The sequence below is a fragment of the Haliotis asinina genome, chromosome 3, assembly GCF_037392515.1.
Source record: "Haliotis asinina isolate JCU_RB_2024 chromosome 3, JCU_Hal_asi_v2, whole genome shotgun sequence".
Classification (NCBI taxonomy): Eukaryota; Metazoa; Mollusca; class Gastropoda; order Lepetellida; family Haliotidae; genus Haliotis; species Haliotis asinina.
In genome coordinates, this window is record NC_090282.1 from 67,823,093 (window position 1) to 67,839,094 (window position 16,002).

Below are 16,002 nucleotides of genomic sequence, written 5' to 3' on the forward strand. Positions count from 1 at the left end.
ACTAAAGAGAGCCGTGAAGATCAGGGGTTGAAATAATCATCATCAACCCATGCTTGTCCTAGAGGGAACTAACGGGATCGGGTGGTCATCGGAACACAGTTGCATACGTCGGTACTCATAATGTTGATCACTGGATTGTCCGGTCCAGACTCGATTATTTACAGATCAACCCATATACCTGGAATATTGCTGGGCGCGGCATTAAACAACACACAAAACTAATTAAAAATAAAAGGATCATTCATGACAACACACAAACAAAAAAAATACTAATTAAAATAAAAGGATCATTAATGATGAAACTGGGATGCGAACCTATCATCAGGCGATTCATCTATGAACACAGCGGAGAGATTCACCCTTTTAGCAGCTTTGTTCCTGTGCGTGTGTGCTTGCGTGTCAGCGTGTGTCTGCGTGTGCCTGCGTGTGCCTGCGGGTAATTCGTGTATATATGTATAAAATCACAATCCTTCATTCATTTTCTGTTACGATTGGCCCTCTTCATTTACAATTTAATACTGATTCATACATAAATACCCTTTAAACAGTAAGAATTGCACCATGAAGGTTTCTCATATATATAAAAAGAGTTTTGTCACTTTCATTCATCAGTGTAACACTATGGACACTATGACATTATCATTCTTGAAAGCACTCCGTTATCTAACATGTTAATATGTACTACAAAACAATGACAAAAAAGAAAAAAAACTCAAATACTATACATGTTAATCTGTTGTGGCAGGGTAGAGTAATCATACTGACAATATACAGATTAAATAGGAAACAGTAAAATAGATATAGTTTTGTGCTATAGTTTTCAAAAGTGATTTTGCCTATTTTGTTCCAGGTTACACCATGCCGTCTCATAACAGACACCCAGTGGCTGGGTCTACTGACTCAGCAGATCCTCTTGTTTTGTCCTGTTTCCACCTAGTCCCTCCCACACGTTTTGTCCCCCCGAAAACTCTTCTACCCCCGGTCCCCACCCCCTCTCTCTCCTTGGACCTGGGGGACATACGGAGAACACAGAGACGGGTGGCAGCGCTGATGAACATCACCAAACCCAAGGGTGGACTTGGATCAGTGGTAAGTTGGATACGGTGGGTGGGTATATTATAAGGTCACTATGAACAGGTATGCCGCTGCTATTCAGCAGCTAAATTTTTTCCTAAATTTTCGCCGCACTCTTTAATCACGACGTCACTCAGAAAAACCTCAGCTATATGGCGGCAATCTGCAAATAATTGAGTCTGAATCAGACAATCAGTGACCAACAGCATGATCATCGATTTACGCAATTGGGAACCGATGGCATGGGTCAACCAAGTCGGCGAGCCTGCCCACGCGATCCCGTTCGTCGCGTCTCACGAAAAGCATGGGTTATTGAAGGTCCATTCAGGAGCTTCAGAGAAACGCTCGAAGTGGCGCAGACTGTAGACGTTTACAAGGTCAACGTTGGTGTACATCTAGTAAGGGAATAACAATGTTTACACCGGCTGGGGTGGGATGCAGGGGTGCGCATCCGCAATTTCGCCCTGAAAGTTTATCAAATGACCATGATTCTCGTGAAAACGGGTGAAAAGGTATTGTGTGCGCCCCTCTTTCTCAAAAGTGGATACTCTGATGTCGTGCGTTTGTTTCGTATGGCGTATTTGTGCAATCACGTGTGTAAACGCATGTTGAAGAGGTAATTATAATACACCTTAAATACACCTTAAAACACCAGGTATAATACTGCCGACTGAGAAAACTGTGAGTTTTTAAAATGCTCATTGCAAGAGAAACAAACAAAAATCCAGCTTCTACAGAGGATTTGCTTGGGTCAGGTCATTGATGTCTCCAGAGAGAAATCGCATGAAAGACAATACTACATGAGTGTCATGAGCATCACGAGAGTTGTGTCACTAAAGAGTCGTGTCGTCCAAGGCATCAGTAATTTCTACACACGTAGTCATTACGCTATCTAAAAATCATAAACATAAGAAAACATGAGAACTGGACTAAAGTCATAGGACTCAGGACTTAGAACCTCATTCTGGAGGAAAAGAAGGGACCAAGAATTTGATCTACCACACAGGTTTACCACTTATCTCAAATTAGGTTCTCACTGAGGTTTTCATATCATAGCGTTACAATGAAATAACACCACTGGGTCCGCTGCGCGTTTCATATTGAGAACGCTGGATATTATTTAAAGTGAAAACTGAAACAAACATTTCGAGTGATGTGGAGAAGTTCACCCGTGTGACTGTCCCGTTTGATATCAAATAGGTCAACGGTAGAATTTTAACTTTAAAAAGTTTCATCGATTCTAGTGGACATATTTGATACCAAAATACATTTGCTAATGATAGTCAACATAATTACCTTGCGTTCAGGTGCTGTTACTAGCAGTGTCCTGAGAGGAAACTTTGGCTACAACAAATATGTATTTGTCTACACGCATCTTAGATGATGTCCTTAAAGGATTGATGTGAAGGTGTTTTAGCAGGAAGCCGTTGCAATCGAGACATATCGTCTTTCTACCTATCTGCTGCTGATATTGCAGTGTATGTGTTGAATTACCACTTGCTGCCAAAGATCTGAAGTCGTTCAGTGAACTCCACTTGACTGAGACATACTCACACAGTGATACTGTGAAGATTCAACTACATGTAGCACAATACTTCTTAAAATACACGCTCATTCATTTCATTACAATTTAAGATTCCCGTTGTCATCTGGTACGGGGGTATCCAACAACACATTTTACTTATCCAGGCCTACATTGGCAGAGGAACATTTTCCAATATATTCGCAGGACAAAAGGAAGAATGGCGTGAAATACTGAACAAAAGCAGTAATTCTGAAAACGTATAGGGCGGTGCGGTGGGGTAGTCTTTTGGTTAAAGCGGGTGCGATAGGTACAATGTATGAAGTCCATTTTTAGTGTGCCTTGCATCGTTATATATCGACAGCAGTGAGGAAAGGTCAATTAAATCTGTCCGTCTGCCTCTCTCTCTCTCTCTCTCTCTCTCTCTCTCTCTCTCTCTCTCACACACACACACACACACACACACACACACACACACGCACTCACACACACCCTCTCTCGCTCTCAGTGAGATAATATGTCATTCAACAACATTTTCGACCAGCACTAACTCTCATTCAATTAACAGTCGACAATGGCCGACATGAATTATTTATTCGGGCAGACAGATGTGTTGTTCGTACATTTACATTACCTCAATAATGGAGCTCTGTACTGGTTGTTAGCATCAGTCTCAACACGCTATAACTGACGTGCATACATCTATCCAACACGTGGTACAAGTGTAGGATGTTGAGTCCAAACCAAATTCTTTGATGTTAATGGGTTTATCCTGAAATCCTGCTAATTATTTAACTATGCAATTATTATCGAGACACTCCACTAATGATCCGGATATTAGGGGTGCTCAGGCAGTACAAAATGTCTCTGTTCATTATTCTAACTTCAAGCGCGGGACCACCAGATTGAGAAAGAACGTGTCAGTTGTCAGAAAAGTTGATTGCATCTCTTAATGGTAACACTGCATTCGTCCCCATAGTAACGCACACAGGTCATTGTTATAATGTCCGTCTAACAATCTATCTACAAGTATCAAATGAAATACGGGTCTGGTAGTGCGGCTTGCTGGGTTTACCATCGTGGCGAAAAAAGGGAGTAACCGTAGCCTCGAGTAAGCATACTGAAAAAAGAAAAGCTCAACATGTATACGTACCACTGAGTGGCCATTCCTTGAGAAGCTGGATTGTACTGTGTTTGGAAAGGTCGTCATTCGGGGATACATCTTGAACTGTAAGTAGACATATATGAGGTACCCTGTGGTAAACTTGTATTTTTTTACAGAGAAAGTGACGTTTTATCTGTTTCGGGGGCCCTACTAACTGACAAGGCCAGGCTTGTGTTTACGGAGTGTCACGAGTGAAGCTTCTTCATTTTCAGCCTACATTAGTTCCAGTTACACTGAAAGTACTCGATAGGTCGTTAGTTACAGTTGCACTTATAAATGTCGTACATGTTGTTAGTTACAATTGAACTGTAAAAACCTATAGATAGTATGCTACAGTTGCACTGTAAATATCCTATAGGTGGTTAGTTACAAATGCACTGTAAATATCCTACTGGGCATTAGTTACAACTGCACTGTAAATACCCCGTAAGTTATTAGTTATAAATGCACTGTAAAAACCCTAGAGGGCGTTAGTTACAACTGCTCTGTAAATTCTCTGCAGGGTGTAAGTTACAAGTGCACTGCAAATACCCAACAGGCCAATAGTAACAAGTGCACTGCGAATACCCAACAGGCCATTTGTAACAAATGCACTGCAAATACACAATAGGCCATTAGTAACAAGTGCACTGCGAATACCCAACATGCCATTAGTAACAAGTGCACAGCGAAAACCCAACAGGCCATTAGTAACAAGTGCACTGCAAATACCCAACAGGCCATTAGTAACAAATGCACAGCAAATACACAATAGGCCATTAGTAGCAAGTGCCCTGCAAATACCCAGTAGGCCGGTATGATCGGTATGACACCATGGCGAATCGAGCCCACGTGTTGTTCATGTAGACAGAGATGAGAAATATTCTGAAAGTCAAGTTATGGGTTCTTGTACACATGGTACTTTAACAAAGTTGCTACATAACACTGCCCCGTGCATTTCCAAGGTACTGAAATCTACACCTGTATAACTCTCCAAATTCAGTTGGAATATGCCATTTGTTTATTTCAATGTGAATATCCTACTGATATCAGTAGGTGTATCCACGTTTATCTTACCTCACACATAAATGTTGCTGTCTGATTGTCTGAGTGCTCTTCTATTATTCTCGTGTACAAGCGAAGTGCATTGCAATACACCTAGCTGTACTCATTCTGTACTTCGTGGTAATTACTTTTGTACCTTAAATAACATTAATGACGCATGATGCATGGAAATTACCGATGTTTTGCGAATGGAAATCGATGGAAAGGAGATAACTCTTAATCTGTTTTTTGTGTGTCGTCCGCAAAATTTAGCGATGGCTACGAAAATATTGGACTCTCTTTGCAATAAATACATTTTGACAAAACGTTCAAATGTAGTCCCTGTGAATATTACGAAGGGAAATTACATCTCGGCGGTTTTACTGAGACAATACCTATGGGAAAAACAGCAAGATCAAGATTCGATTGGTTTGATTCAAGCAGGTTGGCTTTAGTGTACGATCCCACACCCATGCTTCAATCAGTTCAAAATTAACATTGAGGTGTTCGGTAAGATAAACACGTTGCTCACTGGGCCCACAGGGACCAAGGGTTCAGGGTACCGTAGGTTGTTCGGGGGACCTCGGGGACCAGTGATCAACGAATAGTATTCTACCCAGGTCAGAAGAAATAGGGTGGTGGGGTAGCCCAGTGGTTAAAGCGATGGCTCGTTACGCTGAAGACCCGGGTTAGTTCCCACATGTGTGAAGCACATTTGTGGTGTTTGATATATGAAACAATCGACAAATCAACACACGATTCATGAAGTCACTGCTTACAACCATCGAGCTGACATATGATAATGATAATGTGTAAAAAACCATTTTAACTAACTCACTGACTTTGTATAATATCGTACCTTTACATTTGCAGAATACTTCCTGTAAGACCAAGTGCGTATTGTGTTATAAAGAAATGGGCCATCCATACCATAGTGCCAGTGAAGATGATTTTCTCGAGGAACAGGATGAGGAGACAGAGCTCTATAAGAACAGAAACTTTATGAAAACAAAGTCAAACAGCATCGTAATCCCATCCATACTTGATGGGAAGGAAGACACCGACTTGGAATACCTTCGCTTTATTCGAGACAGGTCGGTGACTTCTAGTTCCGCATCGCTGAAGAAGTCCAGGAGAAGCGTTGTCCTCCCTTCTCTCGGGGACAGTTTTCGACACACAGATATTAATGGAAAGACAAGGACTGTTCTGGACGAAAGTGATCTGAGAAAATGTGGGTCTGCTGGAGATGGAGATTATAGTACATTGACTGACGGAATTGCTGGATTAGGAAGGGAAAATAAATCTATTACCGTTTTCACTAACCTTTCAGGCCTTGGTCACTGGTCCGAAGATGAGGGTGAGGAAGAGGATGTGGACGAGGATAAGATCCCAGAAACAAGAACCGTGGAAGTGCTTGTGAAATACAACGGTTCCTCTGAACAGTGTAGAGACAAACAAAAAAGTCTTGAAATAACGGTAGATATTCCCAGGCCTTACAGCATCACCTCATCAGCCACTGCATCAAGAGAAACACTAACAATCTCTCCAGATGGATACAGTTCAAGGGTGAATGTAGATAAATGGTGCAGTTGTTTGTATATTGATCCTAACCTGGTCGAGTGCAGAGAGTGTTGCATGACGGGCGGGCACGAGCTGTGGTGCATCTCCCGGGCGGGGATATGTGGTGATTGTGGGAAACCAGTCGAAGTGGGTGGATCCTTTATCAAATCACCATCAAAGATCAGACCAAGTCTGACCAGTTCATCCCACAACTCAGCTACGTGCTCGGGTAAACACAGAACCACTGTTGAAAGAACAGAAGACCTTACCCCCACCTTAAAGACAGAGAAAAAAAAGAAAAAATCGAAGAAAGTGGACACAGGAACGAATCAGCTAACAGCAGCAGAAGCGACTGAGAGAGGTAGGTCAAGAGCAAGTACAAGACGCCGCATTCGATCTGGTACAAACCCTTCAGCCACACCTATAGATCCAAACATACACAGACAGGCATACCTCTTGGCTCTGGCAGATGCTGGATTCAAGAAATGGAAGAAGGATCCTTGGATGCATTACACCAACAATCGACGTTACTTCTCATATTTCCCAGCGTGGAAGAACCCCAGGTCTGAGGAAGAAGACGTGCCTAAGATTGGTATCAGGGGTGATGATAGGAAGTTGAAAATAAAAGACGGTATGAAACATATCTTTGGTCCGGTGAAAGTATCAGATTACTACCCCACAGGGAAAAGGTTCCCTAAAATCAGGGAGGAGCCCTTTCAACTTTAATGACCAGGGGTTCCTTTCACAAGGCAGCCTTTACTAAGGTTAAACTTAATTCTCTTTCTTGAACCTAGCACTAAGGTTACCTTAGTGACTTAACATGACCTCAGTGCTTTGTGAAAGGAGGCCCAGCTGCTTGACAGCAAGGTGATTTAACATCAAAAATGTTACTCGACTTGCTACATCGTCTGTCCCAGAAGAGGACCCTTTTTAACTTCAATGACCTGCTGTTTGACTGCAAGGGATTTAACAACACAGACAGACTTGCTACATCCTCTGTCCCAGAGGAGGACTCTTTTTAACTTAGCGACCATCTGCTTGGTTGCAAAGTGACTTAACAACACAAACGGATTTGCCACTTCCTTCGTCTGAAGCAATAACCTGAGGATATGTTTCTTTTAAAGTTCTGAACAAAAACTAACACAAGCTCACGTAGATCATATACACGAATAATAGGACTATAGGGGTTTGGCGTGAAAAAGCTCTGGGTACATTTGATCCTCCGGTGTCAACGTCATTTAAAGGGTGATTTCACTGATAACCTTCAGGGCAAGTTACTATGATATTTGCTGTATCTAAATGTCCCCTTAGACATCAGTAATGGCAACGGTTTCCACAGGAAGCAGTAGTATACAGATGTGCACACAGCGTTAAGCATTTCATTTGGCGTCAATTGAATTCATAGAGAACTGACCTCACTTCCTATCTCACTGATCTTTCCGATCATTGGAGGATTTGTTGGCGTTGGACACCCTGGTCGAGGATGTTCTCTGGTATGTCTGTTGATAGGCTGGCCATAGCTTAACACTGAAGCTATTCGTTGAGAGAAAGTGTTGTACAATACGACCCATGCCGAAAATCCGAGTTCGACTCCTTTCTTGGGTACAATGTGTGAAATCCATTTTTGATATCCCCGTCGTGTTATTGCTGGAATGTTGCTAAAATCAGTGTAAATTAAACTCACAATACAACCCAAGAGGGTGTCTTGCTTTGTTCTGGTGAATTTAGATCAATAGTCTGCTCTGCAAAAACGGTAACACTAATCATTCACTGATAAGATAACTCATTGAGAGTGGGTAAACAGTGGGGATGTTGGTTACCATACTTTGGCCTGGATCCGGTGATTGTGGAACAGTGCGCCAAGGCGTATAACACGTGCTCCAACAAAGTAGTGAACACAAATGGCCCTTCATTGTGTTTACTCACCACGGTACAACTGACACACGGTTCGAAGCACTGGGGAAAGTAGAATTCGAACCTATGAACCCAAATCTATTTTTAAAAACACCAGCAATATTGGATAACGGAGTGCATCGTATCTAGAAGTAAACGGGTGAACAACTCGCTTCCAAACTCGGAACACAATATGCATATGATGAGCGACATGTGAAAGAGAACGACAACAGTCTGGTCATTTGGCGTTAATAACGTAGACGAGGCATATTTTACGTCCGTTTCTGAAGGTAGATGGAAAATATACTGCCCATCAAAAGTTTAGACTCGCTTAATGCACTTGCAAATTATTTTGCATATATTGTTGGTCACATTGAACATGAATGTCTCCAGTAACTTGAGGAGCCAACTGCAAACCTTATGCAGATGAACTGCACAAGGACTGTGCATCAAACTACTGAAAGGCATGTACAAATATCGTGCATGTGAACAGCAGCGTTATGGTGTAAAGGCTTGTTGAGAAATCACCAAACCGAGTGTGATCGCTTATTGAACTCATGGCAATAATCTGGTCAATGTTTCGAATTTGTTTTACAATACACCGGTTGATGTCTAAACAGTACCTTTAAGCAGTTTGGAATATTTTGCAAAATCTAGTTTAGAACCGTTGACTGGGTGGTTTCATTTACACTAGTGAGTCTAAACTGTTGATAGGTTGTATATATTTAACGCAATACATTTGGTTAATTGTCATTTCGACGAAGAACATTCCATCAGAAGTGTTGCTGCCCAAGTACATGGACTGATACATAAACATTATACACGTCTCGTCATTTGATATCCCACGACTGTCCTCAACCTCTCGTACCATCTATTTTTATTTCGATTGGTTCCTGGTTTAACGACGAACGCAGCAATATTCCAGCTTATATGGCGATGGTCCGTAAATAAACGAATCTGGACCAAGCAATCCAGTGATCAGCAGCTTGAGCATCGATTTAGGCAACCGGGATTCGATGGCATGCGAGTCTGATGACCGGATCATGTTGGTCACCTCTTACAATAAGCATGGCGTGCTGAAGACCAGTTCTAACCCGAATCTTCATGGGTGCTTTTATGTCAACACACGCGCTCTTTCCACGTAAAATTGTTGTCAAAATGACACGATAGAGACTATGTGTAGAGCCTAAATGCATCTGGTGCAGTGATTAACCAGTATGGTCGGGGGCCAAAAGAAGGCCAGCACACTATTGAACTAAACAGATATGCAACAGGAAATATGACTAATTGGAGGATATGTAAAGGACACAAAGCTGGCTATCTTTGAGTACAAAAAGTAGTAAAAGCTCTCAATCGTTATTCCGAAGACCTGGGTTCGACTCCCCACATAGACACTATGTGTGAAAGCAGTTTATGTGCCTGATATTGATGGGTATTGCTAAGTGCGGCGTAAAATCATACACACTACTGGTTAATCATGAACATAATTTTGTTTGCTTTCTCGTGAGAGTACATGTACAACTCGTATTAGCAAAGAGCCGTGATGCAATCCCACACAGAGAAGATACAGACCTGCATCGTGGTGGAGAACACCACCTTCATAAATCCAATTCAGATTCAACCGATTACCCTCGAATTTTCTTGAAACGTTTAAGAAATATTTCACGTGAGCTTTTAACGTAATAGGTGATATCAATGCACTACCACATAATTGCCCCGTGTATAAATATAACTGTCATATTTTCGTGACCATACATTTACTGATAGACCGGTAACCGGTTCAACTCTTGTTTCAACAGTGAACGATAGCGAGGTGACACGTTCACGTGGCTCAGATTTATGACGTTGTTGTTCTTGGCCGCGATTCAAGGTCATGTCTAGACGTCTCTAAGGATACAACCAATAGTTTAAATGATAATGTTTAAAAACATATAATTAACAGAATGAAGTCCTTGCCGCTTATCTAGACTTGAATCTTTAAATGACAGATTTACTATACATGCATGGGCTTAACACTCAGTACAGCCTTGAAACAAGGATATATATATATCTTGACTGTATATAAGACCGCGTCGCGACCCTAACCCTAACCCTCGTGTAGTACAAGTTGTACTTGGTCACCCGCTATTTAGGGGAACCGGAAGTATTTATGGATGTGGAGCCGAAAGTATTTGAAGCATCAGGAAATCGTATTCCTCTTTTTTGGGCAATAATTCGTTTGTCATTCTTTCCCGATACTTGTATTATAATATCAAAAACTGATTTAAAGATATTTTTAAAGTATGAATGATACCTTTAATTTTGTTATAGATATCAGTAATAAAAAGAATTTAAGATGTCTATAATCAGATTGAAGATATCTGTAATGCATTTGTGGATATATGTTATACATTTCAACATATCTGAAATGATATTTTGAATTATTTTCTAATACAATTATGTACTTATTTTATTGATATCTTACACACATTTAGAGATGTACGTTCGTGATATATCTATAACATATTAAGATATCAGTAACTCTATGTGGTCATCAGAAAGTAATTAACAATACATTTTCATGTTTTTACCCATATCTTCAAACATTATCGATATCTTTAAAGAGAATGCAGATATTTTCAAAACAATTGCAGATATACGATCAAAAAAAATGAAACGCACAGACGAGAAATCGTTGGCGAAAATGTTGTATTTTTTAACATTTAACTCGTCCACAGATAGACTTTAGTGCATGGAATTGTACACCAGTATAGGAGAAGGCAATGTCTATACAACCAAGTGGGTACTTTTAGATGACGGAGAAGCTGAACCCGATGGTGACGACATAGGACGACTCCGACGTTGGGTTTTCTGGTTCTCAGACCAATCTCTTTCAATCTCTTCCGAACAGTTTGACGGAACGTGTTGAGATATCCCCTGAAGTCCAGGCACACTGGTTACTGTGCTCTTACCCATGGCAGTACGATCACGCAAATGTAGAACCCGGTTGTACCGATCTTCTGTTGCAGTGGTAACTCGAGGTCTGCCTGTACGGGGACGTCATGCATGTGTAATACCTGTTTGTTTGCAACGAGCTGAAAGCCATGATATGTTGCTTAGACTAACATTCAGACGCCTGGCAACAGAAGACTTGTAATTATTCTTTCAGTTGCGATGATCCGTGACGCAGAGTGAAGACGTGACGTAGTAATTTGACCTAGAAACTCCTGACCTTGGAGGTGATTTCTGTTGTGGCGATGTCTTTTTAATCCTTGTAAGAAACCTCATCAAAATCAGTTTTCAGGTAAATTCGACTTTTACTTGTCCAATTGTGTAAAATCATGTTATCAACACTTTTATTACATATTTTGACCATTGTTTGAAACCCAATAGGTAATTAATAGATTTTTTTTAAAATACACATCGCCTATACGTTTCTTTTTAATAGTATATATTTAATTTCGTAAGAAATGTGAAAACTACGTAACGAGGATTTTATTTTGAGGTTGCAATACCAAGATGTCCTTGACTTGAACAAATCGCTATGTGGTTTTACCTGGTTGGTCGCCGTGGACAATACCTATGCTGACATTGATCTCACCTGTCCGATGACAACGACAACCAAAACCTGACCGATTGCAACACCATGGCTTCTCCACCCCAGAGGGATCATTTCAAAGCACAAGCGCAATATGATATTCGCAGTGAGTTGCTATCACCTACAATGTGACAAGTAGCACGCCAACTAATTTAACCCACTTCCAGCTGTCGCTTACAAGTCACCGATATAACTTGGCGGCTATATAACAACATAAGGTATACGTCCACACTTCGTCAAAAACCGTACGCTTATTCCCTTAATCCATATAGAAGAAACGAATTGAAACCTATCGTGAGACCTACGAGTTCTGGCAACGCTGCGTGATATATACTTACAAGTTAATATACCCGTGACGATCCAGGTTAGAATTGGTCTTCGATAACCCGTGCTTGTCTCATTTAGCGACTAACGGGATCGGGTGGTGAGACTCGCTGACGTGGATGACACCTGTCATCGTATTCCAATTGCGTAGATCGATGCTCATGCTGCTGATCAACGGAATGTTTGGTTCAGACCCGATTATTTATCTACCAGTACCACATAGCTGGAATATTGAGGAGCGCGTGATAACAATCACCCAACAAATTAAATCAAAACAGCGAGGATTGAAATACGATGATGCGCAACGAAGGGCAGCTGAGTGAGTGAGTGAGTGAGTTTGGTTTTACGCCGCTTTTAGCAATATTCCAGTGATATCACGGCGGGGGACACCAGAAAATGGGCCTCACACACTGTACCCATGTGGGGAATCGAACCCGGGTCTTCGGCGTGACGAGCGAACGCTTTAACCACTAGGCTACCCCACCGCCCCGAAGGGCAGCTATGAGCACTGAATGCCAGTCATGAGAATTGCACGTAAATGTAAAGGTTGAATAGCTACTATATGTTCCATCATGAACATTGGTCTGATGAATATTATTGACACACGTGTTACTTGTACTGCAATCCCATGCTGACATACACTATGTGATATAAGGTGAACTCACTGTTACCAACCTGCGACAATAGTTGTACTCTTGAGATAATATCGGTTACCGCTAAGACTCGACATTTAAATGCAGCTGATCGATTGCTAGGTTTCACAATGCACAGAAACATTACGCAACATACATAGCTCGATATCTGCATGTTTGTTTCGTAAAGGAACGACGGGCCATGATACAGAAATTGTAGTACAGATATTTGTCGTATACAGAGAGCTTGAATTGATCACTAACGATTAGATTAAATGTATTTATACACGAATAACAGCTTTAACCAAATAAATGCATAAAAGTTTTTTTTTCTTAGATAACCATCGAAGATAGGTAATATTCAATTATGGTTATACTGACATACATTTTCCTTCGAATGTTGCAAATCAGGTTTGACCAGTGAAGGTCTTGTATATGCTAATAACGCTCGTGGTCATCCAGAAGCGGACTAATTCTGCAGGAGCAGGGAGGGGTATACATTGTGCAAAATAGCAACTGGTCCGCTAGCCCGTGGCTAGTGAAAAGCCATTCGGGCCAGACTCAATGGTACGACTGACTAGTGAATTTTTATGGGGTCATTTTGTAAAAAAACATATCACTTACTTGTTGCGTTATAATATACTTACAAATAGTAATGCATTAGTACGTCCTGATAATTATAGGATATCAAACGAACTTCCCCTTTCATATCAAGTTTATGTCCCGAGTGATATAATATATTTTTGGTTTGTCACGAGCTTTAGCGAGAATTTCTGGTTTGTCACGAGCTTTAACGAGTGAAACACCAAAATTATTTCACGAGGGACATAAACTTGATTGAAAGGGGAACGAGGTTTGTATCCTATTTTTACCCACGTTCTAAAAAGTGAAAATATCGTTAAAATAAAGCAACATTTTTCTTTCCTATATATAGAACCATGTTACGCGAATTAATATATCATATTGGTGATTGGAATGTCAACCGCTTCCCTCCAGGAAAACGTACGCTGCATAGAGGCAATGTGTTTCCTATATGCCGCCTAATCACAAGAAAATAAACAAATTAAGGCAGAATCAAGTCGTAATCAAAATTTAATTCTTTTCAGGTGAATATTTGTTTTCAAAAGCAATAATATAATTCATCAAAACACTTGGGAAGTGCAAATATTTTGAACTTGACTACGTGACCTAAATCTTGTCTGAACGTCAGTCGGCCATCACTGTCGGGCTAGTCATCATGTTGAGAAGTGTCCACAAAGAAGAAGATTCTAGGGAGCATTTAATTAGGCACGGCAAACTTAACAGCAAAGATGAATGTGAATAACAAGGAACTGTATGTCTCAAATAGTTGAGCTTAATGTTCTTCATCGGAGGACGAGTTACTGTAAATAATTCGGCGACGCTTTGTGCAGATGCCAGTGACGCCTTCTCATCTCGGCTTGGAATTCCCACTTGTCGAGATTCGATGTTTATGTTGAAGAGATCACCGAAAATTGAGTCTGAAAACACAGCCTACAACCTCGAACGAAGACGATTTCAAGCCTATTGTGTTCAGATTCTGATTACATAAGAAACCACGGGAAGCATGGCAGTGACAATATGTTTGTGCGGGAGGACGCGAATGGATGCGGTTGACAGTGGCAGTGGTAGAGATACACGAGCGCCGCTCGTCTTTTGATGTTGTGTGTTACTGTGCAGTCCTGACAACATACACGCAGAAGGTATTCAATCCTTGATAACATTCACAACTCTTCCAACCAATTGTCCGTCAATTTTGACGAAATCAATAACTTTTACGGGCGACGCCATATTTGTTTACACTCATGAGAGGCCTAGTAGACGTATTTGTTTACGTATTTTTATAGATTGTTTTATTTTCGATTTTATTACAGAAACTTGAGTTATCATAGAATTGAAAATAATGCTAGTAACCACACTAAATGAAATAAATTTTATCTAATTCCTTAGACGTGTTTTCGTTTTACATGCTCTCAGGTGTGAAAACTTGAATGAAAATCATGAATGGAATGAGTGACGAAAGTAGTACCAGTAATGTCAAAGTTCACGTATTAGCCAATCAAATCACTCGAAGGTGTTATGACACGTATGTGGCATAACACTTTGTTATGAAACACCTTTACTAAGTACCACGTGGGTAAAAAATATGTTTAATATAATACTAGCAGCTTAACAATAAGAAAGTGTCTATAATTTCTGAGGACTAGTAACTTTCAGCAGGGAGCCTATATGTTATAGATTTCCCTTCTTTCAGGCATAACTAGCCCGACTGGCTAGTAAACATTTGGAAACTATTTCGCGCTCTGGGTGTATGTATTTATATGTCTGGTACCTGCATGCCACAAAACTAACGGGTAGATGTATTCCAGTACAAACTGCCGGACTGTCCGAATGGGCGATGGGGTCACATATAATGGTTTTTCTGGTACTCATTACAGTCCATTTGGCTCAAAAGCGGACGATGAATTGCAGTCTAGCTCGAAAACTAATAAACATAACATACTCAATGAAACGCTGATCATACTCAGAACATCATACCAACTCTGTCATGTTTTTGCTGAATATTTTCCTTTAAATAAAAAAAGTTCTTTAACAAACTATCATTAAAAATATCGACACCGTTCACTATTTGTTACGAGGGAGGAGTGCAGAGAAAGGAACGGCCAGGTGTGTGAGGAAGTATGGAGACGGCACAGCACGGGTTAAAGAATACATCACTTTCTCGACTCGTGTGCACGTGCTTCTCGAACCGAAACCAAAGCACCAAGAAGGGTCACAGGAAGTGTCTCCACAGCAACCGTAAACATTAAGTCACAACATCCGAGTCACCAAAAATAGATTGGTTATATTGACTATCCAGGTCAAGATGATGTTACAATCATCAATGTTACTAAAAGATTCCATGGAACCCGCTTCTGGCCTTAGGGGCTTGTAACGCTAAACACTGGCATCAAGGAATGTACATGCAGATTGTTCAGGTTGACCTGATAAACTGGATACTAATGCGTGGAGTGATTGTGTCACAACTGGTTGGGTCTATTATTGTGAAGGAGCGCACCTTTGTAAGTGGATTGTCCGAACAACCGAGACATGGTCTCCGGTTGATATCTCAGTGTCGAGTCTGTTTAACATTCTCTGCTCCCCTATTTGTTGACGTTAACTCGACCTGCCGTTTGTGCCAACTGGCCTAGCTATTTCCCCCAGCACTGGGAGA

General features: G+C 40.9%; 1 protein-coding gene across 1 annotated transcript; it reads left to right on the top strand.

Annotated features, from left to right (window-relative positions):
* The first annotated feature begins 5,699 nt into the window (after nucleotides 1–5,699).
* LOC137278986 (uncharacterized) lies at nucleotides 5,700–7,070 on the top strand. Its single transcript, XM_067811476.1, has one exon. The coding sequence runs from the start codon at nucleotides 5,700–5,702 to the stop codon at nucleotides 7,068–7,070; it is 1,371 nt and encodes a 456-aa protein (XP_067667577.1).
* The last annotated feature ends 8,932 nt before the right edge of the window (nucleotides 7,071–16,002 follow it).